Source organism: Culex pipiens, chromosome 2, assembly GCF_016801865.2.
Source record: "Culex pipiens pallens isolate TS chromosome 2, TS_CPP_V2, whole genome shotgun sequence".
Taxonomy (NCBI): domain Eukaryota; kingdom Metazoa; phylum Arthropoda; class Insecta; order Diptera; family Culicidae; genus Culex; species Culex pipiens.
In genome coordinates this window covers 15,294,194-15,319,407 of record NC_068938.1, presented here as the reverse complement: position 1 = coordinate 15,319,407, position 25,214 = coordinate 15,294,194, and the positions used below count along the sequence as shown (strand labels likewise).

Genomic DNA, 25,214 nt, shown 5'->3' with positions numbered 1-25,214 from the left:
TTGTTTTTTTTTTGTTTCTGCTGGTAATTGCAATTTTTGCTTAAATCTCTTGTTTTATTATTTTGTTACAATTTAACACTACACAAGAAGATAAGGGAACGGCGAAAATTAAACGTTTGCCGCGTGCGAACCAATTTCGTTTACTTCTCTCTTTTCTCTCTGGGGACAAATGTTGAGACGGTCAGAAAATGAAGATTTTTTGACGTTTGCATTATTCATATACTTTAAATATTTGATCATAGTTTTTTTTTTATTTCTTTCCTCTCTCATTAATTACTGAAAACATATTTATATAGAAAAAGATCACTTTATCAACTTGTTTTATACTCGCTCATCACACCGATTGATATCGTTTTTTTTCTGGGGTATTTTTTTCTCTCTCTTTCTCTGCGCAATCTTTCAAAAGTGGCGAACTTGTGTTTGTTCGATTTTTCAAAAATACAGTGCAGCACAATTTAATTGTTTCATTTTTTTGCCATCGTCTTGACCAAAGAGTTTGGCGTGTTTTTTTACGTGTAAATGCTATAGTAGAACTCATTGAAAGTTACGGTATTTTCCTCCGGTTTGCCTCACCAGTAATTTCATACAAATGGTTACGAACAATCATAAAATAAAAACCATTCTTTGCGTGCCGAAAAATAAACATTTTCATAACAAATATAGGGGAGAACGGGGCGGGAATCTTATCCTTTCGATAACTCTACAGATGCACAAATTGTGTAAGTTTAGTTTGTTTGTTTTCTTCTATTGTTTTCCTTTTCACCGAATTCGTTTGGTGGTATTTTTTCTTCTAGTTTTTTGTTTTGTTTTCTCTAAATACCATTTTCACACTTCGTCGTAGCTCTTGGTTGGTTGGTTTCCTTTTTTTTCTGTATTTTATTGATATCGTAATGTTGTTTTTTTTTTGTTTCATTAAATATATTCATATATTTAAGGATTTGTTTTACTTGTTTAGTTTAGCAATAAATATATTTCCACGAAGAATTGATTACATTAGAGCGTTTGTAAGGAAGGAGCGAAAAAACGTATTTATCTATCAGAGGGGGGTAGGAGGAGGGGTCAGTTTGGTTGTTTGGTGCGGAGGGGGAGTGGCAAATGAGAAAAGCAACCTCTAGAGCGGATTTGTGTGAGTGTGTGAGTGCGGAGTGGGGGCGGAGCTAACGGAAACGGAAAAAAATATCTCTCTATTCATAGAAGAAGAACAAGAACGGGAGGGAGGGGCTTGCAGCTGTCTGGCGCTGATTCTAAGTTGTTTTCAGTTGAATGAGTTGCACTATTTTTTGTTTTGTTTTATTACAATTGTTGGTAAAGTTATATTCATAAACTTTTGTTTTGCATGCCTTTGCTATTGTTGTGTTCGACACATCATCTTCTCAAACAAAGCACTAATGCTTTGCATTTGTTTTTACAATTATCCGATGATGTGAGTGTGTGTGTATTGTGTATTTTTAGATTAGTGTCTAAAATTAATGTATCTGCTTGAAAAAGGGGTTCAAATAATTTTTCAATCTTAATTTTTGCTGCAATCCACTAAAGATCTGTGTTTGTTTCATCTGTTGTTGTTGGTGTGAATGTGTTCTGTGTAAATGTCTGAAATATTTAGTTGTTGTTGTGTTGTTGTTTTACTGTTGTTCTTGGTATAGCATAACTAGTTTGGAATCGGTCTTAAATCCTACTGCCAACGACGACGACGACGCCAACATCGCCATAACCACCATCATGACGATAATTTCTCCTCTCAAACATTCCTCCTTCGTGTTGGTTTTGTTGCTAACTGGTTCTACAGTTAACAAGACGGTTTCTGTCACAAGGAATTTAAATTAACACGATAACAAATAAAAAGGAGATAAATATCACTCACCAGCTGAAAAACATCACTTGCTGCAGCATCCGCTGTTCTGTCGGCTCTGTTCGTTCTGAGTAGGTCTTATGTTTTGCTGTGGTCCAGTGCCCTCGTTCTTAGGCAATTTTTTAGCTAAAAGTGATTTAATTTTGGTTAGGCTTTGTGAAACTAGATTTATACTACATATATTTGAATTTATTTTATTATATTATATTTTAATTTTCAATTGAACTCAAAAGATCCTCTGAATATTTGTTTATCTGCTCAATTTACACCCAAACATCACACAACTGCTTTGGAGCGTTTGGTACGGTATGTCCACGCTTCCAAACTTCCTTGCTGATTATGTAAAAAAGTGATCCGTTCACAGAATCTGTCTCCGCGGCAAATGCAACGCAGCAAGCTTTGCCGCTTTAATTTTTAATACATTTTCTTTCGGGGATTGCCACAAAAGGCGATAACTCAATAGGCGAGAACTCGAAAGGCGAAAATTCAAAAGGCGAAAAAGTAGACCCACGTTAGGCGAAATTGCTCAAAAAGCGAAATGGCTTAAATGGCGAAAAAGTTTTATTTGATAGGATTCTTCCCTTCTCTCAGACAATGGACAATGCCAATGGCGCTTAAGCTTAAATTGGTGATATTATTATTCACAACGATAAAGCTTATTTAGCTGAGTACAATAACCTTTTGTACGACTGCAAAAAAAGATTTTTAATTCGATTCTTAAAAATTAACTTCGCGACCCTTCTTGCCAGAATGTATCTTACTTAACAGCAGGTTCCAAGGGGACCATAGTTGATCCATCGTAAAATGTTGTCTTGTTAGCAGCGATGGAATAATCATCATCAAAAGAAAATCATTGGACGTTCATCAAGAGAAAAAATCCGAAGGGAGCTTGGCTCTCCTCTCTCGCGCACGAAAGATCGGGAAAATAAATCTAAAAAAATCATCATCTTGATTATTCGGCGGATCATCTTTATCACTACTACACTTGCAAGTGTAACGTCACAAGTCGAAAAATGACCTGTCACATTTTGTAGATGGGCAATGTGTGTAAACAAATTGAAATAAATACTTTTAAGTGGTGCTGACAAGGAAATTCACTAAAAATCATCAGCAGATTGATTTTCTTGGAGAAGTTCGGTAGCGATTTTCTTTTGCGTGATCTGCCTCCTCTCTCTTTCGCGGGTGAAGAAAGTTCGCAAGCGAAATTGATTTTTTTGCGATTATTCCATCCCTGCTTGTTAGCTTATATTTTTTCATTGAAATGAAAAAAAAGTGATCAGAAATGGTTTTTAATCGACATAAAGCTTTAGGACCCTATGACAATAAAATATGCTAAACAAGTAGTGATTTGTGTTAAAAGTGTAATATACAAAAGTCATGAGGAAATTAATTGAAAGGAAAAATCTGTAATAACTGTATTGAAAAAAAGAACGGAAATATTTGTGGAAATGATTAAAAAACATACATTTGGCGAAAAAATACCCAAACTACGCGCCAGTTGGGTATTTTTTCGCCAAATGTGCTTTTCGCCTTTTGAAATATTTCGCTTAATAAATTTTCGCCTTTTGTGATTTCGCCTTTCGAGTTTTCGCCAAACGTAGGAGACTCCATTTCGATGTTATTATTGATAAGAAATTACTTGAATGGAAAGGTTGCCGTTTGAAAAAATAGCCTTATTCAAAACATTAAAATTTTAATCAAAATAGAAGTTAATTCAACTGCAAACAGACTAAAATGCATTTTTCTACACTCAAAAATAAAGTTACCCGTTGAAAGGGTTATATGTATCCTTTTAAGCGGTACTCGAGGTTTACCCTATGCAAAAGGATACATTTTATCCTTTTAAAAGGGTTAAAACTATCCTTTGAATTCACCTCGCTGGCTTTACCCTTTCAAAAGGGTACTTTCCTTGGCTGCAAACGATGCCAGGGAACTTTTTCGTGGACTTGTGCGTGTCATCGCGTCCGCGTGTCAACTTTTTCAGTTTGCCGGAACTGTTCCGGACTGAGTCCGCCAGAATTCTGTTCTACCTCGTCTACCTCGTTTTTAAGGGTTAATTTGATTTTGAGTGTACATTAACAGTCATATTAACCCTCTTCAACCCAACCCCGCCGGACCTCGATCTAAAAAATTGCCAAAAATCCATTTTTCAACCAATTTTTGATGTTTAAAAAGCATTGAAAAGAAGAACTCTTTAAATTTTAGGGTTGGATGTTTGACCCGTTTTATGTGACATTGCCAATGTTTTTAAAAATGACATTTTTTTTTGGCGACTTTGAATGTATTCTTTACTAACATTTCGTATATTTTAAGTAAAAAAGAAGTTTGCAGTATTTTTCTAGTGTCCCAGACTATGCCTCTACGCGTTTTTTTTATAATTTAAATGATAGTGGTGCCATTCTAGAGCAGAAAATATAGAAAACAAGCAAAAAATTTAAAAAAATGACTTTAAAACATGAATAAAATAGAAAGGCAAAATGTAATGATAGGAGGAGGTAGAATAGGCAAATACTATCAAAATTAAAGATAAAGTAAACAAGATAAATGCAAATTAAAATACTAAAAATGAAACAAGAAACACATAAAACAAGAGAAGAAAAGTTAGTTGTAGAACAATAGTTGCTCAAAATGACCTCCTGAACACGAAAAAAAAAAATTGGGCAGTAGAGGGTTAAGCATGTTTGAGCTCGTTCAAAAACATTTTAAAATTTTATAAAATACCGATGTACAAAAAAAATTTCTTTTGCAAAAAAAAAAAATTTCATCAATACATACTTATATATTTTGGAGACTAATGATTGCAAAACATCTGTACAGGTGTATAATGGATTTTAAAACACTTCTTTCATTCAAATGTTGAAACCATGGCTCGTAGTTCTAATTTTCATACTTAAGGAGGTATTAGACTATGGCAAAAAAAAACAAGCTAACTCGCACTTTTTTGTGTTTGACAGTTTGCCAAACTCGCAAACAAGGCAAAATGTATGCAGATTGACGTTTGTACAAACAAATCCAGGCAAACAAACTAGAGGTGAGCAAAATCATTGTTTAGGAGCCGCTCATTTTCGTTCGCTCATTAAAAAAGCCGCTCTTTTGAACGGCTCATTCGCTCTTTTTCTAAATTAGAATCAAAGGTTTTTTTTTTAAGTCGTGTGATTTTATAAGTTATTTCACATTGGACTTATATAAATTATTTGATAAAACAAATTGAAACTGAAAACGAGAAGATGCCCTTGTCAAACATAGGTCTTGGTGGTCTCTTTGTCAACATTACTACTCGAGTAATTGAATGGCATCCAAACTTAAATCTTGGATGCTGGAAAAATTGTTTTTAATTTTTAAATAACGTTTATTTCTGCAAGAATTGAACTAATGCTGATATTTTATTTGAAGAAAATATTCTGTCAACTCTTTTCTACATTCTTATTTAATCGATGAAGTCTATAAACGCTGAAGTTTTGATCGAACGAATGCGTTTATTTATTTATTTATTTTTTTCAAAAATCTCTAAACTATTCAGTAGATTTTTGGTAATATTTTACAAGTCATGCAATTTGGAATGCTCAAATTTGTATTCCGGTAATACTTTAATGTACAATCAGTTGTTCAATGAAAAGTTTTTTTTCATTTTGTTTAGAAAATCATTTACTTTTGGGATCGAGTTTGGAATCAACTTTTATAAGCATTGAAATATTTGAAATTGCATTTTCAATTCTCAAAAACAAATTTAATACTATTTTTTTTGGAAATTCAATAAACTATATTTATAACATAAATCATGCCATCTTGATATAGTTCTTTCAAAAGACCGAAGTTTAAAAAAGAACCGCGGTTCTTTTTTTCTGAGCCACGGTTCGTTTGCTCTTTTCAGTGATCCGGCTCTTTGAGCGGCTCGCTCTTTTTTTGCCCACCTCTAAAACAAAGCAGGCAAACTGTCAAAAAGGGCGAATTTGTTTGTTTGCCGTAGTGTAATAGCTCCTTAAGACTTAACAGAAAAAAAAGATACACGAAAAAATCCCTATTGAGATTTAAATTTTTATGACTATAAGTTGATTTCCTAGTGTACGTACTTAATTATAGTAGTGCAGAATCTGGTTAAGGAGATATGATTTTTTTGAAAAAAAAAATCGTGGTTTTGTAAAATATCGAAAATCTGGCCAAAAATTATTGAAAATCTTTTTTTTTTAAGCAAAATCAAAATTGCTATCGTAAAAGAACTTCACATTTTTTTATTTATTTGTTATAATTGAAGCTTTAAGGTATACATTTTCGTTTTTATTAGGTTTTTTGAGCTTTGAAAATATTTTTTTTATTTAAAAAAAAGTGTAGCTTTTACGAAATTTTCTGATCTCTTCAATAAAAATATTAGAACAATTTTGAAATTTAGTCTAAATTATTGAATAAGTGAAATTATCTATTTGAGCATGTTTTCAATAGTTAAGCTTGATATTAAAATTTTGAAGTTATTTTTAATTAAAAGATCAGAAAATGCACCATCACGCACTATGGCTCAATAATAGTTGTCTTTTTAGTAGTACACATCAAAAAATTTCGAAGATTAAAAAATATGTATTGTGCAACTTTATTTTTAAAGTGATAAAAAATTAAATTGATTGCTTGTGCCAATTATGAAAAAAAAAAACTTTTTTTTAAATATTTGTAGCCTTAGTAAACCAATAAAGTGTTGAAAGTTCGCCTCACACCACATCTACATGACGTCACCGATCCACACAAATTAGCATGAATTACATGCACCATTTACACCGTGCGACCGTGAGCCCGCCATGAATGACTGAATTACGACCAACAACAGCAGACGTAGTAGGATGGAGGAGGATGAACGAAACAAAAAAAAACGAAAACAAAAACATTTTTGCACCTCTTCAACACACACACACATTGTACGCTCGCACGATGGTCGATACAGTCGCATCCGCGCGATTGACCATCGAAGGGGGGAGAGCAAAAAATCGATTGTAACTGGCCACAGCCAGCAGCAGGTGGCAACGCGGGTTCATGTAATTTTGCAGTGCAACAATATGCCAAACGGGTGAGCGGGTGCAGGAAGGGAGGGGCAACAAAAAACATTCCATCGATAAACCAATTATAACCGCGCAGCCAAAGCAAACTGACATTGATTCGGTCTTCCAACCCCCTTGTGACGTTGACAGTGATTCATACAGAGAAACAGCTGTTTCTGTCGAAAAAGACTCACCTATTGCAAGAAAGATGTCGTTCACGTTCACGGCGGTCTTGGCCGACGTCTCCATGAACAGCAGCCCGTTGTCGTCCGCGTATTGCTTAGCCTCCTCGTAGTCGACGACGCGACTGTTGGCGAGATCGGCCTTGTTGCCGGCCAGCGCAATCACAATGTTCGGCGATGCCTTCAAGATAATAGCCAAGAATTAGAATCATCATGATCCGGGTCACGCAGACTAAGATCTCTCTCACCTGTCGCTGAAGCTCTTTGACCCACGTTTTAGCACGTGCAAAGCTGTCCTGGTTCTGAATATCGTAGACAACGATGGCTGCCTGAGCACCTCGGTAATACATTGGGGCGAGACTGTGGTACCTGTCAGGATAAAATAATTCATTAGTAAGGAGACTCCTGGATAACCACTCCACACCAACTCACCGTTCCTGTCCGGCCGTGTCCCAGATCTCGAACTTGACCGTCGTGTCGTCGATGCAGACTGTCTGCGTGAGAAACGCGGCCCCGATCGTGCTCTCCTGGTACTCGTGGAACTGACCCTTGACGAACCGTAACACCAGCGAGGACTTGCCGACCGCCGACTCGCCCAGCAGGACCAGCTTGAACTGGCAGATTTTGTTCTGTGTGGCGCCGTTCGGTCGCTGTGCACCACCGCCACCGGCTCGCGGACTGGACGCCATGCTGCTGCTGCTGGTTCTGGGTCACAAAAAAAACGATTGGATGTGGACACACCGGATTCCGGATTCGGTGGAGAGGGGTTGCCGCTCTGCGTGCAACTCAAAATAAAATAAACTTAAAACAAAGCAACAAGATGTCCGTCCTTCTTCGTTCGTTCCCGTAGATCCGCGGGACGACTACGACTGCAGCAACTCTGTAAACAAAGAAAAAAGCACGACGTTAACAACTCGATCGCAATGCTAATTGATTAAACAATCAGTCGGATTAGCACTCGCTATCGATGCGTATCGCGAAATAGTAGCATCAACGACGACAGAACACGAAATCTCATCCACGTAAGCAGCACCTCGCACTAAGAATTGACCACGCTGGAAAGCTAGAATCAATGCTAGATAGATAGACGGCGAAAGAAGACACCACCTCAAGGAGAGCCGCCTGCCTGAGAGTTTATAATATTGGAGCTGCACAATTTATTATGCGCACTTCGGCGCTAATGGGCGATTATCAATTAGGTTAGGTATCACAATATTCACAATCGACACCGCACGTTGCACGTTCGTTGGCTGAAGGAGGCCACTTTGAACATGAGCAGCAGCAGCGGCGATTGATGCCGGCTTGAATTACTTTAACAAATACTTCAGTAGAATCTTAGAATGATTTTTCGAATTTTCTTTAATAGTTTTTTTCAAACAACAACAATAATTATATTTAATTAGTTTGAATATGACCGGCAGGGAAATTATGGCAAAGTATAATTTATAACAGGATTGTATAACAGATTTTTTTATAATTTCCGGATTATAAAATAGGTAAATTTTTAAACTAAAATTATCTAAAAATACTGAATTTTTAATTTTTGCATAATAAAATTTTTGAATTCTTTAATTTAATTTATGAAATTTTGTATATTTGTATTTCAGATTTTTTTATAATTTGGCATTTTTATTTATTTGAATCATTTATTTATTATCTTTAAAAATATCTGAATTTTATACTTTTAAATTTTATATTTTTTTTATTTAAATATTTAAAATTTCTGAAATTTATGCTCGATATTATTCAAAGCAAGGTTTCTCAAACGGTGATGAAGTTCACCCTGGGGAGGGGGAATAGGCAATTCTTAGGGGGAATGGTAAAGATATGGACAGATCAGTTTTCAAAAAACTTTCGCATTCAAATTATAATTGTATTTAATTTGTTTCAAACAATATGCTGCCGTTCTACGCATAATTGTCCCATGTTCAAAAAAGTGCAACTGAGAAAAACGCGATTGAAATTTTTCGACCGATTTCTGCGTTTCTACGCATAATTGTCCCGTGGGTTCCTATTCGCCCTATGTGTCCTTAATCACCCCAGTTAGCAGTTTATCACCCTCATTTGTGATTCTCTTGCTATACAACAGGTAAACAAGACATAATGCTTCGTAAAACTAATGATTTCGGAAAGAAAATACTTGGTGGGACAATTATGCGTAGAAGTACAACGATGGGACAAACAGACTTGGTGTTGTTTTTAATGAGTTTCCGAACAAAGTACCAGATTTTATGTGTTTTTCTCAAAGTACACATCAAACTAAACTTAAAAATGTCATAAAGTCAAAATCGTCCAAAACTGACATGGGACAATTATGCGTAGAACGGCAGTATGTATGTCAAAAGATACTGTTGACAAAAACAAAACAGAATCAGTGTTCTTATCATGTTTGTCTATAAATACATTCGAACACACTTTATCAGATGCATGTTTTATGCAAAGTTTCAGCAAAAAAATGATACAATTAAAATCTATATATTTTTCAAAATTGTCATATTGTCGATTGTCAATCTTAAGTATGACCCCAAAACCACTTTATAGTGATTAAGAATTGAAGAATTAGCGGTGATAAAATATTGAAATAATGAATTTTGTGATGTACTAGCCGAACAACAATTCAAATTTGATTTTGTTTATCTTTTATTTTATTATTTAATCATTTTTAAATTCAGAATTTTCATATTGAACATAATTTTAAAAAATATTTTTGATTGATTTATTTATATTTTCGTTGTTAAAGCAACGCTAGTAAGCAAGCTTCAAATTTTTTTAATCTTTTAATTTTTACGTTTTGAAATTATTCAATTTTGGTGTTTCTAAATTTTTAAATGCTTAAATTGTTGAATCTTCCATTTTTAACTTTTTTTTATTTTTAAATCTTAAAGTAATTTTTTCTCAGTTTTTGTTTATTTGAATTTCTAAATTATTGAATTTGAATGCTTTTAAGTTTTGAATATATTTGTTTTGTTTTTAGATTTGAGATCTTTATAATTTTTGAATTTTAAAATATTTGAATTTTTAAAATTCATGACTTATGATTTTTAAATGCTTTAAATGCTTCAAAAATCAAATTATTCGCTCTACAGCATTGCCTTGGCGTTCTCGATTGCGAGATTCCTACTCGAAACTAGGTGTTTGAGGCAATTGCAAACCTCTTTTTACACCTTAGCTTCCATCCATCCCGGGATTCGAACTGACGACCTTTGGATTGTTAGTCCAACTGCCTACCAGCGACTCCACCGAGACAGGACCCAGGGAGACGACTTCTACACCTGGACTGAGCTAACGACCTAACCTTTTTAGGTTAGTCCGGGGCCAACATTTACTTCCCGTCCGACGGAAGGCGTGATCAGACAAATCTCGTCTCGAAAAATGCCACCTGGACCGTCTGGGATCGAACCCAGGCCGACTGGGTGAAAGGCAATCACGCTTACCCCTACACCACGCTTTAAATGCTTGAATTTCTTAAAATACATTTTTATTATTTTAGATTTTTTTTGTAATATGAATATTAAATTTCTGAACTTTCACTTTTCAGATTTTTTTTTAATTTTACACACAGAAAGTTTTGCCAAACTTCGGCAGAATTATGCCGAAATCAGAATAACTTAGGGCTTGTTCAAATATTACGTCCAGGGATTTTTTGGGATTTCAGACCCCCCCCCCCCTCCCCCCTGTCACGCACTTTTCCTATACCTTTAACATGGGCTGTCACAAACCCTAGACCCCCCCCCCTCCCCTATTCATGGACGTAATTTTTGAACGAACCCTTATCGCTCGGCTGAAATAAATGCAGAGTCTCTGCAAATTATGAGTAATTCTGCTTAATATTCAGCGAAAAATGACAGTTGAATTGTCAAAGTTTGTCATTTTCTGCCAAAAATGACTGATTTTTATCAGTTGTTCTGTTTTCGGCAAAATCAATAATGAGTGCGTAGAATGTTTGATTTTTTTTTAATTTTCTGCATGTTTATATCTGAATTTAATTTTTTTTTAAATAAAAATAGTTTTTTTTATATTTTTATTAAGATCTTTTTTTTCGGAAATTATTCGGAATTATTATTTCTAATTTTCAGAATTTTCATTTTTTTTATTTTAATATTTTTGTGTTCCGAAATTTTTAAATGTTTGAATTTATATATTTTGGAATAATTAAATTTTGGAGTTTCTTGATTTTGAATTCTTGAATTTATTTTTTTTTTCAATTTTTTATCGCTTACATTTTTGAATTCTCTATTTTTAAATTTTCTGAATTTGTAAATCTTGAATTTAAATGTTTGTATATTTGAATTTCATTTTTTTTTTATTTCTATATTTTCATTTCTTTAACTTTTGAATATATTTTTTTGGTTTCTAGATTTGAAATCTTTAAATTATTTGAATTATAAAATATTTGAATTCTTAAAAACTTTTTGCTCTTGAATTTTAAAAATTTGTCTTAAAATGCTGGAATTTCTTAATATACAGTTTTATAATCTTGGAAAATTCTAATTTTGGAAATTAAAATTTAACCTTTTATTTTTCAGAAATTTTTTAAGTTTTGAATTTAAAGTTTAAAGATTTTTAAATTTTAGAAATTGTCTATCAGTCGTTTGAAAAATTATATTTCAATTTTTTTTTAAATTCGAAAATTCCCATTTTTATTATTTTTATATTTCTTTTTTTCAATTTTTTTTGGCGGAAAATAAAATGATTATTTTGAACCGAGATTTTTTTTTCTTATGTTTGATTGACGAGCGATTAAAAATGTTTAAATCCAAGATGGCGGCTAAAATGGTATTCTTGAGCAACTCGAGAAAAGGGCGGAAAAGCATTTTGACATTTGAACTAACCTTAAAATTTTCAGGATGTAGTTAACTTTTTCACATAACTAGAAGTCTGGAGTTTTTTTTTTTTTTTGAAAATGTCCAATAAACAAAATTTTCAATACTTGCTTTTTGGGTGTTTTTGAAACCTCCTTGAGTCAGGGGTATTAAAAAACACACAAAAATCAAAAACTGAAAATTTGGTTAGTTGGACCTTTTAAAAAAGAAAACTCCAGAAGTGTCAATCAATAGCTGGCCTCCCCAGCTACCTTTCAACACCGTGGGTTTTGTTACATAGTTACCTGTTGTCTTGGAATTTGCCAAACAGCTGCCAAAATGCTTATGCGTTCTTTGCAATTATTGCTCCAGTATTGAGAAAATGCATTTGGTAGTTCAAGATTCTGCGTTTTGACATTCAGCCTCGTGAGGCAATTTTCTTGACCTTTTTTTTGTAATATGGAGTTTCGCGTTTCTTCCGAGTTTTGTACTAGCCTTTACCATGAACAATAAAAAATTTGATTACTTGATTTTTTTAATTTTCAAGCCTTAAAATTTTTAAATATTTGAAACTCTGAATAATTGAATTTAATTGTTTTTTTTTAAGTTTTTATTTTAATTTTAAATTATAAATTTTTATTGAATAATTTTTGAATTCTGAATTTCCTGTTTTTTTTTCAATTTTAGCGTTTTAAAATTTTCAAAATTTTAAGTTCCAGAAATTTTAATTTTCATACATTTTAAATTTTTGAATATTTTTATTTCAGAATTTTGAAAACATAGTTTTTTGAATACATAACAATTCGAAAACAGATCCAAAAGTACTTAAAATTTGTAATAACTCTTCAATGAAAGCTGAACATACATATTTTGCTGTCTTGGCCTCTGAAATTTCAGGAAAAATTTCTGTAATGTAAATTTCTGCCATTCCACAACAAATAGCAATGCCTTGATTTTTCAGTTTACCAGTTTCCATTGAACTCTAATAGCGAGTAAGAACTTTGAAATCAAACAACTAGTTCAAATTCAAAAGATATCGCCTCAACGAGTAGAAAGGTAATTCCCCGCACTTTCATCCCACCATGAACCGTGCGCCGTTCCGATTGTAAACTTTGGCGGGGCCATCGACCAGAGCGCTCTGGCGGTGCCATATAACAAAAACCCCATCTCGCTTGCACTAGGTAGGTACACGCTATTTGCAGAGAGCAAATCCAGCCCGAGCCGACCTTCATCGCCATCACAGCCAAAGCACAAAGAACCGTTGTGTTTATTCTGCAACGCCGTTCACATGGCGTGCGTGTGTCCTTAAACTTGTTGGATTCAGCGAGCCGTAACAAAAAGAGGCTACTAGTTTTAGAACACGGATCCTTCGGTTCGTGACTACGTCATCAACCGGAAGGCGGCGTTCCGAAAATGCTAATGCAGCGCTCAATTTTGCTAATGTTGCGGCGGCGGCGACGACGACTCCGACACGAGGACGCCAGCCCAGCAATAACAACACAAATCTGTTGCGTCGCGCGGCTCGTTATCAGCTAATTCGATCGAACTCCGTGAGGCATGAGTCACCGAGCTGGTTGAAAGTCTATTCCTTCGTTCCTGATGGCGCGGTTTTAAAGTTGTATTGAACAGAGAAACACAAGCGAAGAAACGCCCACATTGACGAGCAAACTGTGATAATGGTTCAATCAAGTGGGACAACAATTAGAAACGAGAGCAAAATGTGGTCGAGCTGAGATGCATCTTTATCAGGTCAATCTTTGTGAGTGACAATCGACCCACTTTAATCCAGATCTTCAGGTTGAAACTCTCGTACGGGACGGAGAAGTACGCTGATATTATTCACTTATCTGGCAAACTTGTCCCCTCCTCCTGCTCGCAATAGAAGGGGGAATTATTCTGACTCTTGCGATAGTGATACGGGCCAACGGGACCCTCTCTCTGTAGTTAGACTGCAAATATCTCTACCCTGAGCTTCTACACTAGTAGTCGTTTCGTCCGGGTTGTCGTTGTTGCTACTGGTCTGGTTCCACCAAGGGGCAGATATCTTCTTTGTTTTCCTCTTCCTCTCTTCACACTGCACTACCAAAAGCAGATTTCAGCACTAAATTCACCGTTGTTTTTGTGTACTTTTTTGTTCGCAGCTAGATTGTGTCACTAAGTGGCGGCCTTCTCGGCCGTTCCAGATAACGATGACGACGAGTTTTGAACGGCGGGTGTTCCAAAACAAAGAGGCTTTTTCCTGCTGCTGCTGCCGTTGCAGCTCGCCGACGATAATTTAATAATAATTTCTCAAGTGCGCACTACACAACACAACACATCAACACAGCCTGCTTTACTCCATTCATGAAAGTGTCATTTTCCTTTCTCTTCGGGTTCGATTTGCTGCCACTGACACTCTGACGGCGGCTGGCTTCTCTTTCTTTCTTTGGCACACAGGCAGGGCAGCGCAGGTTCCCGTCTTCCTCTAGCTTGCAGTGATGATGATGGTGGTCACGGAGAACCCCGCTGCTGCTGCGTTGGAGTTTGGGTTCAGACTTGGACTTTTTTTTGCGTTTGACGTTTTGCACTGTGCACACACGCACGGTGGGTTTGAGGTTGCGGATAAAAGAAGATTGTTTAAATAGTTGAAGAGTGATTCACCGCTGCGAGTTTTGTTCTGTGGAATAGCGGGAATGGCACACATGTCGCTGATATCGGGCTATGCATGAGAACATGACACACAATTGGTGGTCTCTGTTGCAAGATTCTAGTGGCAAAAGATGGCAAATCTTTTGCCACTCGAATCCTTTCCCCTCGGGATTTGAGCTGAAGACCTTTGGAGTGCAAGCCCAATCGCCAACTTAAGCTTTGTGTTGGGTCGTGGACCCTATAATTAGATAGTTTTAGTTACCCCCCGTCGTACGTTCGGACCCAAATGCGGTTTCGTCGTGTTCGGACCCAATCCCGTCTGGCCACGAAACGCTTTCTCACCTGTACTTCGGCTGCTGAGGCTTCTTTCTACGTTGTGTCTAGTTGTTGTGTGTTTGTCCTTCGTGTGTTGTGTTGTCCTTCTGTGTCCCGAAATTCCTCCTTCCAGATTCCTTCCGTACCTCCCGTGCTCGTTTTCCACTTCCCTTTTCTTTATAGGTTCCACAGGTGTGTTCCAGAGCAGATGTAGCAGATTCCCGGTAAGTATTTTCTCCACAGGTTCTCAAGAAAACACGACGAACTTCACGATAGAAAACTACAATTTATTCCACAAGAAAACTCAACTTTCTTCTTCTCTTTATTCGCGCAAAGGTAAACAAATCTCCTCAGAGAAACGCGAGACGACGACCGGCTGCGACGACGATTTATTTGTCCTACATAGCTTCAACGCTAATGTTGTTAAATGTGTTCAATAGTTGGTACATATGGTTATAAAGCAATCATTATCTTAGCTGATTACGGGGTGTCGTCTCTCGTCGGTGCGTGTGTGTGGTGTGTGGGAAAGTTGAGTTTTCTTGTGGAATAAATTGTAGTTTTCTATCGTGAAGTTCGTCGTGTTTTCTTGAGAACCTGTGGAGAAAATACTTACCGGGAATCTGCTACACCTGCTCTGGAACACACCTGTGGAACCTATAAAGAAAAGGGAAGTGGAAAACGAGCACGGGAGGTACGGAAGGAATCTGGAAGGAGGAATTTCGGGACACAGAAGGACAACACAACACACGAAGGACAAACACACAACAACTAGACACAACGTAGAAAGAAGCCTCAGCAGCCGAAGTACAGGTGAGAAAGCGTTTCGTGGCCAGACGGGATTGGGTCCGAACATTGGTGCCGTGACCAGGATTGGGGCCGCGCTGTGGATTCTGTTTGCGGATGATTACGCTGCTTCAAAATGGCTCGGCCGCCATTGACGTTGGAGTGGTCGTTTTCGGAAGCGGCCACCCTTGTGGTGCTATACGACCGTTCGTATAAGCAGCCGATGAGCCAATGACCACCTGTGTCACTGATTGGCTCAGCTGCGGCTGTTGATTACCGTTCCTGCTGCTTCGGGTCTGGAGTCATGGTACTCTTGCCATCGTGGATAGATTGCCGAAGACGACAGCAGTACCAGGGATCAACGGCAGCGTCTACAAGCGGTAAAGCTCCGGCCATGGTTGATGGCAGTCGAGCGAAGCAGAATCATCCCGGAAGAAGAAGATGACGGAGGATGCCATGGGGACCGGAACGGTAGGCGCAAGAGCATCACAGGAGCAGGTTCCCTAGGGTAAAACTGACGTTTTAGGGGACCGGTATGTTGGGTCGTGGACCCTATAATTAGATAGTTTTAGTTACCCCCCGTCGTACGGGGGGGTGAACCAAAGAAGTAGTGTCAGAGTGACATTTTGACGTTTATTTGTTATTGTTATTGTTTTGACTACTTGTATTGTAATGTTGTGAATAAACGTTCTCTTGTGTTTTGACCGCCGTGGAGATTGGATGTCTCCTCGGCAGAAGTAATCGCCGTGTGTTTGATTTATTGTATCGTCCTCCGAATGGTGTTTCGTCGTCGTTTTCGCTGTTCTTCGTAGTTGCTGAGGCAACCTGTGTACTTTCCCGGCCGGCCCGACAGACACAACGTAGGGAGCTAGCTGATCGGGGCAAACACTTTGCTTAAATTTGGACGGTTTGGGACTTATTAAAAGGTATAGGATTCGCCATGAGCAAGCGCAATTACCATTGCTATGCCGATTAGTGTGGTTCAGTATACTTTAGAAATGCAAAAAGTGGTCTTCGAAGCATAGTGACTGAAACCAGAGTTCTATGTAAAAGAAGGTAATTCGAAAACATCGAAAAATAGTCAAAGATAGATAGGATAATTTTCTTAGAATTTGCTTCAAAAACTTTGCAAATTAAACTTACGGTTGTTAAAAAAGTGTTTAAAAAAAAAAAAAAAAACAAACATTAAAAACGCTATTTTCTGAGTGTCAACAAATTAGCGTCTAATTTTTAGATGCCGGTATCTCAAGAGCTGTTAGACTGATTTTAAAAATCAAAATACAAAAATAAAAAACACATTCTCCAGCGACGAAAACCACACACTTTGGCTGATAGGTCTTCCATTTTAATTATTTATTCGTTGTTTTAGTGATCCAATCATCAATCGCAGCTGCAAAAAATGACTCATTAATTTGATGAAACTAAAAAGGGTCAAAATTTTGCTATATTCTCACGTCACGGAGTGATCGATGTGGCAAATTTTAAAGTTCGACTTAAAATGTTTTGTTCGTGTTTTGATAACATACGAGACAAATTTCGAAAAAAGTGAAAAAAAATTAAAATATAAATATTGAAATAACAAGCCATACTAACAACATTTGCATGGAAAAAGTGTTTTTAAATGCATTTTATACTAGTTCAGTTGTTTCGCAATCATTAGTTTTCAAAAAATGTAAGATTTGACGAAAACAAAAATTTTAGCGGAAAACACTTTTTGCGATAATAACCATCGACAATTTTCAAAAATTCTAAGGATTTTTAAATCAACCCAAACATGCTAAAAATGATTCTAAACGCAGGGGAATGTACTTTAAATTGATTTCAGCCTGATTACACTTAAATTTCCATCAAATCTTGAAGTTTTTTGATAAAAAAAATTGTTTTCCTCAGGGGAGAAAAAAACTTTAAATAAAACTTGTACCAGACTTATTGTGCTAATTTAAAAAAAAAACTTTTAGTTTGTAACCTGAAAGTATAATAAAACTTTTAGATTTTTTTTCGATATTTATTAAAGGTTTTATTTTAGTACAAATTAAATCTGAAAAAATAAATTACAGTTGTCGATCTTCTCGATCTAAGTATTGCTCAATCTACCAATGAATTCTACAGTCCCTTCAAACTGCATACTTTGATACTTTTCATTCCTCGATATTTTCTCTTGCTTGAAGGATGCTTTAAAAATCTCATCTAGTTGTCAATAATTGAATGGTGTTTTTTTCATAACCATTAATTTTCTTATTTAAAAAAAAAAAAACTTCATCATCCCGGTACGAGAATCGAACTCACGACCTCTGGTTTGGAAACCCAGCACGCCGTTTGTCGAAACCCATCGCCTACCGGTCAGTATTCCCAGTGAGCATATTTACTTTTTTAAGGGATCTGACTTTGCCGAGCCAGACAGGAATCGAACCCATCACCTTCCGCTTACAAAGCGAAACCCGTATTGGGAAACACAAAATAAGGCTTAGGTTTCGTTTTTCAATTCATTTTATCAAAATACCATTTTTCTTAGATCAGTAGTGACCCTACTTATTACTTCAACCTAATATTAAGGTTGTTTCACCATTTGGTATTTTTTTTTTTTTTTTTTGAGAGCTTTTAAAAAAAACTTGGTCAGGTGGGGCAAGTGTACCACATAGATTAGGCTGGTATAAGTTTTATTTAAAGTTTTTGTCATTTTAATTTGTATACTTGTTTTAATTTTTTTTTTTTTTTTGCTTTTTTCTTATCATTGAATGTGGAAAACTAGCATAAAATACATCTAAGAAAGCGAAAGATAGCGAGAGGATGTCTGTACTCTTATCAGTGGCTTATCATAAAGTTTCAAGTTCATTAAACAACACTTCAAGTGACGCAAAGAAAAATACGTCTTTTTAGCTACAGGAATCTTCTCCGTGTTTTGCGTTATCAGATCCGAATCAATAGGACAATGGGCAAATTTGTCCCAAAAACGGGGTAAACAAAAAACTTCTCCCACCCAACCCACCGTGCACACGCCCTGTCTCTCCGTCAGACACGACTCTTCGATCGCCTCCTCATCATCCGTCCCACTTGCACCAACACGTCGTCCACTACACCACATTCCGTCATGTTTTCTGCTGCTGCCTTCTTCTTGTTCGTGAGTTGCACACACACACAAACACACTTCACTTTTCCGTCCCTTTCGCACCAACACACCATCACCACCCTCTTTACGATTCGTTCCAGAAAGTTGATCTTCTTCTTTGTCTGCCTCTGATTACGACGAGACGTTCCTTGTCGCTCCCACTACGACGACGATCAATTAGTGATCCGCTGGAATTGGCCGAACCCGATTGCATGTTCCGGTCGCCGAACCAGTCCAGATTGTGGCCATTTAATTACTATCGATTGCATTAGAAATGGAGGGGAGAGGGGGGAGGTGGGGAATTTTCCCTGTGCAAAAAATCACTTCCTGTCAGCCCCTTCGGGGCCAACCTTGAAAGTTACCACCTCGCGCCACCAACCGCCCCCCGAGGGTGGGGGGGGGGGGGGAATCTCTTATCTTTTAAGGGTCACTTCCCGCCTTCCTAACCTTCCCCACCCACCCTAAGGAGTGGAGTATTAGGAAGATCTGTTTTTTTCCTTTGTGTGGACCACGTACCGCAATGATTGCTGGGATGAGTTCCGTGTTGTCGTAGCTCTGAGGCCGTAGAGTGGCCTACTGCCAGTGGCTCCCGGGGAGGAGAAAATTTCAAATTTTAATCACGAGAACGCGACTTTGCACAGTTTGAGAGCTGTTGTGCATAGGAAAATCACGACCTACTACTGCGACTGGCAAATATTGTACACACTCAACCAGCCAGCAGCAGCCAAAGTGCAAAATATGGAGATTACGACTACGACTTGGACTGTGACGACGACGATCTGCTGGGAAATCCACACACAACAGCAGAGCCCATCACAAAACACACCAGAAAGAGAAAATACTGCTGATTGTGGTTCAGGTAGTCGGCAGGGTGCATCAATCTTGAGGTAACACGGTTGTATTGCAGTGAGCAAAACAACGGAGCTAGTGCCTCTTCAGACGAAGCAATGTCAAAGGACCTAAGTCGTCTAGTAAACAAACAGTGTATCCTGCTCATACCCAATGTAAACAATCTCTAAAGTGAGTTGGAAATCCCAGTTATCCAAATCAGAATGATTTTAATCCCCCGTGTGACAATCCATCACACCCCGCCAATCGAGCAACCTTGGCGAACCAGCACACCAACACAACCAAACCCGAACGTCGTACGCACACGAAAACGTCACGCACACAGCCGCGCGCACGCTTTTCACTAAACTATTTTTTCTCCGTCGAACTTGTTCGCGAAATATCATCCCGTACTTTCCAACCACGGCTAATCCAAGTAATCCATCTCGAACGCGATAATCACCTTGCGCGAATACTCCGAATGCGATTGCTGCGATGCACGGAGACGAAAATTCGCTCCTAAACTGCAGTTTTTTTCTCTTGCCCTGGTGGCTCTGCTCCGCCTGCTGATGATGACTCTTTCTTTCGACTACTTTTTTGTGTTTGACGAGCTGGATGAGTGTGTCGACGTCCGCCCCTGGCTCGGCTCGTGCACACGAATACAGGAAGATAACACTGAAGCGCGCACACACACTGGTTTGTTTTGTGACAGATAAGATAGGTAGAGCTGTGCCGCGGTAGTTGTCAAAAATGCCAAAATGCGAAAATGTTAGGTAGCACGGGGTGAAAAATAGATGTTTTCCGCAATAACTTTTTACACTATACACCAGCATTACACTTTGTTTTTAAAATAATCTTGTACAGAAAATGAGAAAAATGCATTTAAATATATTTTTTTCAATAAAAATATACCTGACATGTGTCTAAATTAATTACCTGAGAATATTATATACTTTTCTTGTCATTACTAATAATTGCAGTACATCCGAGAACACCCGAAAATGTATTGCAAAAATTAAAGCGGCCAGCCCTACTACGTTGTGTTTACCCCAGAGAGGAGTCTGAGAACGGATCACATTTCACAGAATCTACAGGGGAGGAAGGATGCGTGGACATACCGTACCAAACGCTCCAGTTTACAGTTCCATATGTGTTTTGTATAATGTGTTTAGTGTAAAATATAGTGTGGTTATATAATCCATTAAATATAATAATGCAATATCATGATCATTTAATAAAATCCCTCCACCTTTATATATAATAACCACGCACCCAAGCACACAAACAGCGACACAAAAGAAATGAAAATGAGCATGCAAAAACAAGACAGCGCGTCCCCGTGGTCAGCGCACTAATGATGCCATTATTTAATTATAACCTGATATAAAAAAGGGAAAAACTCAATGTATATAATTCAGTTAACAATATTTCGTTCAAGAATCATGTTGACCAATAAATTACTCATACAGCCATTCCACGTCAAACAGGAACTCTCTAAATCAAAAGTGCTCCGATTTGGCTCAAATTTGGAGTAGGGGTTCTTTGACCCAAATAATTAGACCCGTATTTTTTGTTTGTTTGACGATTAGGGTGCTCCTATCCGAAATAGGGTGGCCCAAAAAATGGCAGTTTTCATCGATTTTCGCAAAAATCACATTTTTCAGGTTTTTAGTTGGGCTGCAAAGGAAAAATATGTGGATGTTTGAAAAAGCTAGCTGAATATTTGAAAAGGTCCTACAAAAATTTCATTTGCTAATTTGAAGGTCTCGGGACCAAAGAGCTCATATCTGAAAATATTTTCCCCTGATTCCTTGTAATATTTTACAAAGCATATCCAAAAATTGTGAATATTCATTAACACGTTTCGGAGATATGATTTTTTGAACATCAAAAACTAGGTTTCCGACGCGCCGCGCGCGAAAACGAGAAAAGGACGAAAACGGGTAAAAATCAATTTTTTCACTAAAACTGCGATGCCATGAAAATTTCAGCGATGACCTATATATGTTTGGGTACCAAAATTTTCGTAATTGAAAGACGCAACATTCGTAATTGAAAAACGCAAACAATCGTAATTTAAAGACGCAACCTTTCTTTCGAAATTGGTTTAGCCGTTCGGGAGATATGATTTTTTGAAAAATGTGCTTTTTGCGAAAATCGATAAAAAATACAATTTTTTGGACCACCCTATTTCGGGTGGTCTAATTATTTGGGCCAAAGAACCCCACTCCAAATTTGAGCCAAATCGGAGGCCAAAGAACTTCACTCCAAATTTGAGCCAAATCGGAGCACTTTTGATTTGGAGACTTCCTGTTTTACGTGGAATGGCTGCATACTGATATAATCGAGTGTTGCATCCAAGCCCGTAAACTCATTTTTTATCAAATATTTCAAATCTTTAACACTGTTCAATAATATGAGAAGATATCCTACGAAACAATATGAGATTTTCGAATTTTCCCGTGCAAAAACTTAAGTCTCACAAACTTTTCTAAATATCACAAAAATTAATATCTTGTGATCTTCGAGCAAAGTCTCAAGCAATTTTCAATTTATGTGTTTCTTTTGGACTGTAAACAATTAAATTTTAATTCGTAAAATATATCAACTCTTGTTAATACGGGATTTCTTTCAAAAGTCAACATGTATTTAATGTTAGGTAATATTTATTCATGTTAACTATCTATAAAGATGAAGAATTTCATAATTCAATATGAAATGAAATCAAATAATCTACTTATATGATAAACATTATAACAATATGGCCTCTTTTGATCACAGTTATTGGTCCAACTCCGCCCAGTAGCCATGCTCTCTAATCCTTCTGAAAATGGTAATATACTTTGCCACCGTTCTCGTTTTAGGCACAATGAATTCCGTGGAAAATCGTTCCCTAAAAATACGTAAAATCTAAATATTTCAAATCGAAACTGATTTGATGCTCAAAATCTCACCTGCTGTCCGCATACTTCCAGTAATCGCCGTACCGCAAAAACCTCAAAAATTCCAACACAAAGCTGAAGCAGTTCAGCCGGTCTTCGTCGTACTTGCGGTGACGCCAGCCCCGGTCCTCGACCACGTGGTGCAACTGCTGTTCCCACTCGTACTGCCACGACTCCGGCACCTGCAGGATCAGCAAACACTGACCCCACCGGCTGCGGTCAACCCGGCGCGCAACCGTTCGCGTTAGACCGGGCTGGTCAAACTCCACGATCGAGCCGTCCGCGTCGGTCAGCGCAATGTGCAGGTTCGTCGTGTTGTGGAAGTCACTCCAAAAGTCACCGGTTGAGGGGCGCAGGATTACGGCGCACGGGGTTTGGGTGGCGTTAACGAAGATTGGCGGTAAACTGAGGAAATTTCGGGGGGGAAGTTGGTTGAAACTGTTCGGGGACTACAGTTTTTGAGATCTTACGCAAATGGACACAAATTCTCAGCTTCGGTCAACGACTGGTTGCATTTTGGACAGTGATTGGGTACGCTAAAGGTAAAGATGTTGCTTTTACAGTGTTTGAAACATATAATGTCAGGATCAATGTCAGGTGGCATACCTAGAAGAGAAATTAAATGTCAAGAAATTAACTATTCAGGCCGTTGAAATTAATAACTTGTCAATCAAATAACAAGGTCAAAGGTTAATTATAGAATTCTTGATTCCCCTACTCTTCAAAAAAATCCCAGCATTGACCATCTTTGCGACAGCGTGAAAACCGCAAGTACTGAACCGTAAAACCCCACACCAAATTGGCCCCGCAGGAAAATGATTAATTATGGTTGCTCAACAGCTTTCCTGAACGATTAGGACCACGTGCGAAGGGTTTGGTACAACACATGCGCCCACACAACCCCTCTCTCTATATACCGGCAAATAAGGTCCCTCAATCGCAGTAAGCCGACGCCGAAGCAGAGTTGTTGCATGTTCTACACCTATAAAGTATATCAACAAAACCCGCCCCGTCCCCTCCTGGTACAACCCTCCCGGACTACTATGTTTCAGAAGTGCCCAATTTCATCGGCTACCTCGGCAGCGATCAGCTGAAGTTGGTTGTTATTTCCGGTAACCATGGGTTACCGAACCCAAATGCTCGAGCTCCTCCTGCGCAAGGGTGTGTGGGTGAGTCACCCCTCGCCGGTCGTTGTGGTGCCCGGTAGGGTGACGGAATAAATAGGGTCTTAGTTATACTAAACGTTGGTTGCAGAGTAACATGAGCAAATTGAAGATTCAAATCTAGAGTTTTTGAAATTCCTATAAGCTATGGGACTTCCTTTGTTTATACAACTTTTTAAAATAAATATTTAGTTAGTGGTTCATTACATCTGAATGTATTTTCATTGAGACTTCAGAGCAATTATCTACGAAATCGGTCTTTTTTTTGTTTTTATTTTTTATATTTTTTAATCCGACTGAAACTTTTTTAGTGCCTTTGGTATGCCCAAAGAAGCCTTTTTGTATCAATATTTTGTCCATATAATTTTCCATACAAATTTGGCAACTGTCCATACAAAAATGATTTAAGAAAATTCAAAAATCTGTATCTTTTGAAGGAATTTTTTGATCGATATGGTGCCTTCGGCAATGTTGGATAAGGACTACACTGAAAACATAATATTTTTTCAGTGTATTATAGTAACCTGGATAATAAATTAGCTTATATATGTAAGCCCATACATCCAATTGAATTGTGGTCAAAGAGAAACTTATGGAAAATTGGACGAGCTTTCCGGTAAAAATATTTTCGAGACTGAAAAATCAAGTCTGTCATATAAAAAATGCCAAAAACCATAAAAAACCTATTTTTTCAACATTTTTATTTTTAAAACCGCTGTAACTTCACAAGGATTGGACTTAGGACAATGGTCAATATGGAGACTTTTATGTAAAATTGTCTGGAGAATCGACTCTGGTGTTCGGTTTTTGAATATTTTGATGTTTAGAGCACTTTTGAAAAAACAGTTTAAGTAAATGATTTTTGTATTTTTTAGGTGAGTTGCTCCATCCTGCATTTTTCGTGAGTCTTTTTGTAACATCTTAGGCTGTTTTCACAAAAATTTTGAACGAAAAAAAAAATCGTGGGCTCACCTTCAAATTTGACTTTTAAACTTAAAAATCAAAAAATCTCATAAAGGTAGCGTGTTTTTTCTTTCAGTGTATTTTTTAGGAAAGCCCGTCAAATTTCCTACAAGTTTGTCTTTGACCACTTTTTGATACGATGCAACGGCTTCGAGATACAGCAATATTTAAATTACGAAATACAAAATTTTTAAAACACTTACGCCTTTCTCAAATGTCATTATCGAGTGAAACTGGCTCCATATACACAAAAATGGCTTATATATGCCTAGGATAACATGTCTACAAAGTTTCATTGAAATCGGAGAGGGTCGAGAAAAAAGTACCTAAAAAATTCCTGTTTTGGGCTGGAATTGCTCTATTTTGTTTTTTTGAAAAAATCAGTATTGATTCCAAAAATTCATAACTCGGTCAAAGATTTTATGCACATTCTGGAAATTCAGAAAAGTTGGGATTTCATATCAGAAAAAAATAGTGTTTTTTGAAAATCAAGTTTTAGTGACAAAAAGAGAAATTTGAAATCTGCAAAAAAATACCGTGTATCATTTTATTCAGTGTAGTTCTTATCCATACCTACAACTTTGCCGAAAACACTAAATCGATCAAAAAATGTTTTCAAAAGATATTTTTTT

General features: G+C 37.2%; 2 protein-coding genes across 6 annotated transcripts in view; both read right to left on the bottom strand.

The window, feature by feature from the left end:
- Positions 1 to 20,137, bottom strand: LOC120420492 (ras-related protein Rab-5B). Of its 4 annotated transcripts, none has more exons than XM_039583538.2 (6): positions 19,978 to 20,137; positions 7,485 to 7,932; positions 7,301 to 7,421; positions 7,065 to 7,233; positions 1,862 to 1,975; positions 1 to 1,801 (listed from the first exon to the last, which is right to left on the bottom strand). In XM_039583538.2, the coding sequence occupies exons 2-5, from the start codon at positions 7,739 to 7,741 to the stop codon at positions 1,875 to 1,877; spliced, it is 648 nt and encodes a 215-aa protein (XP_039439472.1). In that variant the 5' UTR covers positions 7,742 to 7,932; positions 19,978 to 20,137; the 3' UTR covers positions 1 to 1,801; positions 1,862 to 1,874. The 4 variants fall into 4 exon arrangements, with proteins under 4 accessions (XP_039439472.1, XP_039439475.1, XP_039439474.1 ...); XM_039583541.2 differs by lacking the exon at positions 19,978 to 20,137 and adding an exon at positions 19,885 to 19,908; XM_039583540.2 differs by lacking the exon at positions 19,978 to 20,137 and adding an exon at positions 19,203 to 19,479.
- A 2,031-nt stretch (positions 20,138 to 22,168) lies between these two features.
- The window catches only part of LOC120420532 (MKRN2 opposite strand protein), a 49,227-nt gene continuing 46,181 nt past the window's right edge, over positions 22,169 to 25,214 (bottom strand). For both annotated transcript variants that reach the window (XM_052709128.1, XM_039583605.2), the window contains exons 2-4: positions 22,927 to 23,062; positions 22,469 to 22,861; positions 22,169 to 22,407 (exon numbers count right to left, since the gene is read on the bottom strand). In XM_052709128.1, coding sequence (XP_052565088.1) covers positions 22,296 to 22,407; positions 22,469 to 22,861; positions 22,927 to 23,060 — 639 coding nt within the window. In that variant the 5' untranslated portion in view covers positions 23,061 to 23,062 and the 3' untranslated portion in view covers positions 22,169 to 22,295. The remainder of the gene's footprint in view (positions 22,408 to 22,468; positions 22,862 to 22,926; positions 23,063 to 25,214) is intronic.

Coding starts and splice junctions, on each gene's coding strand:
- LOC120420492 (XM_039583538.2), bottom strand. CDS start 7,741: ATGGCGTCCAGTCCGCGAGCCGGTGGCGGTGGTGCACAGCGACCGAAC. Junction 7,422..7,484: donor GACACGGCCGGACAGGAACG/GTGAGTTGGTGT, acceptor TTATCCTGACAG/GTACCACAGTCTCGCCCCAA. Junction 1,976..7,064: donor CGACATCTTTCTTGCAATAG/GTGAGTCTTTTT, acceptor AATCACTTTTAG/CTAAAAAATTGCCTAAGAAC.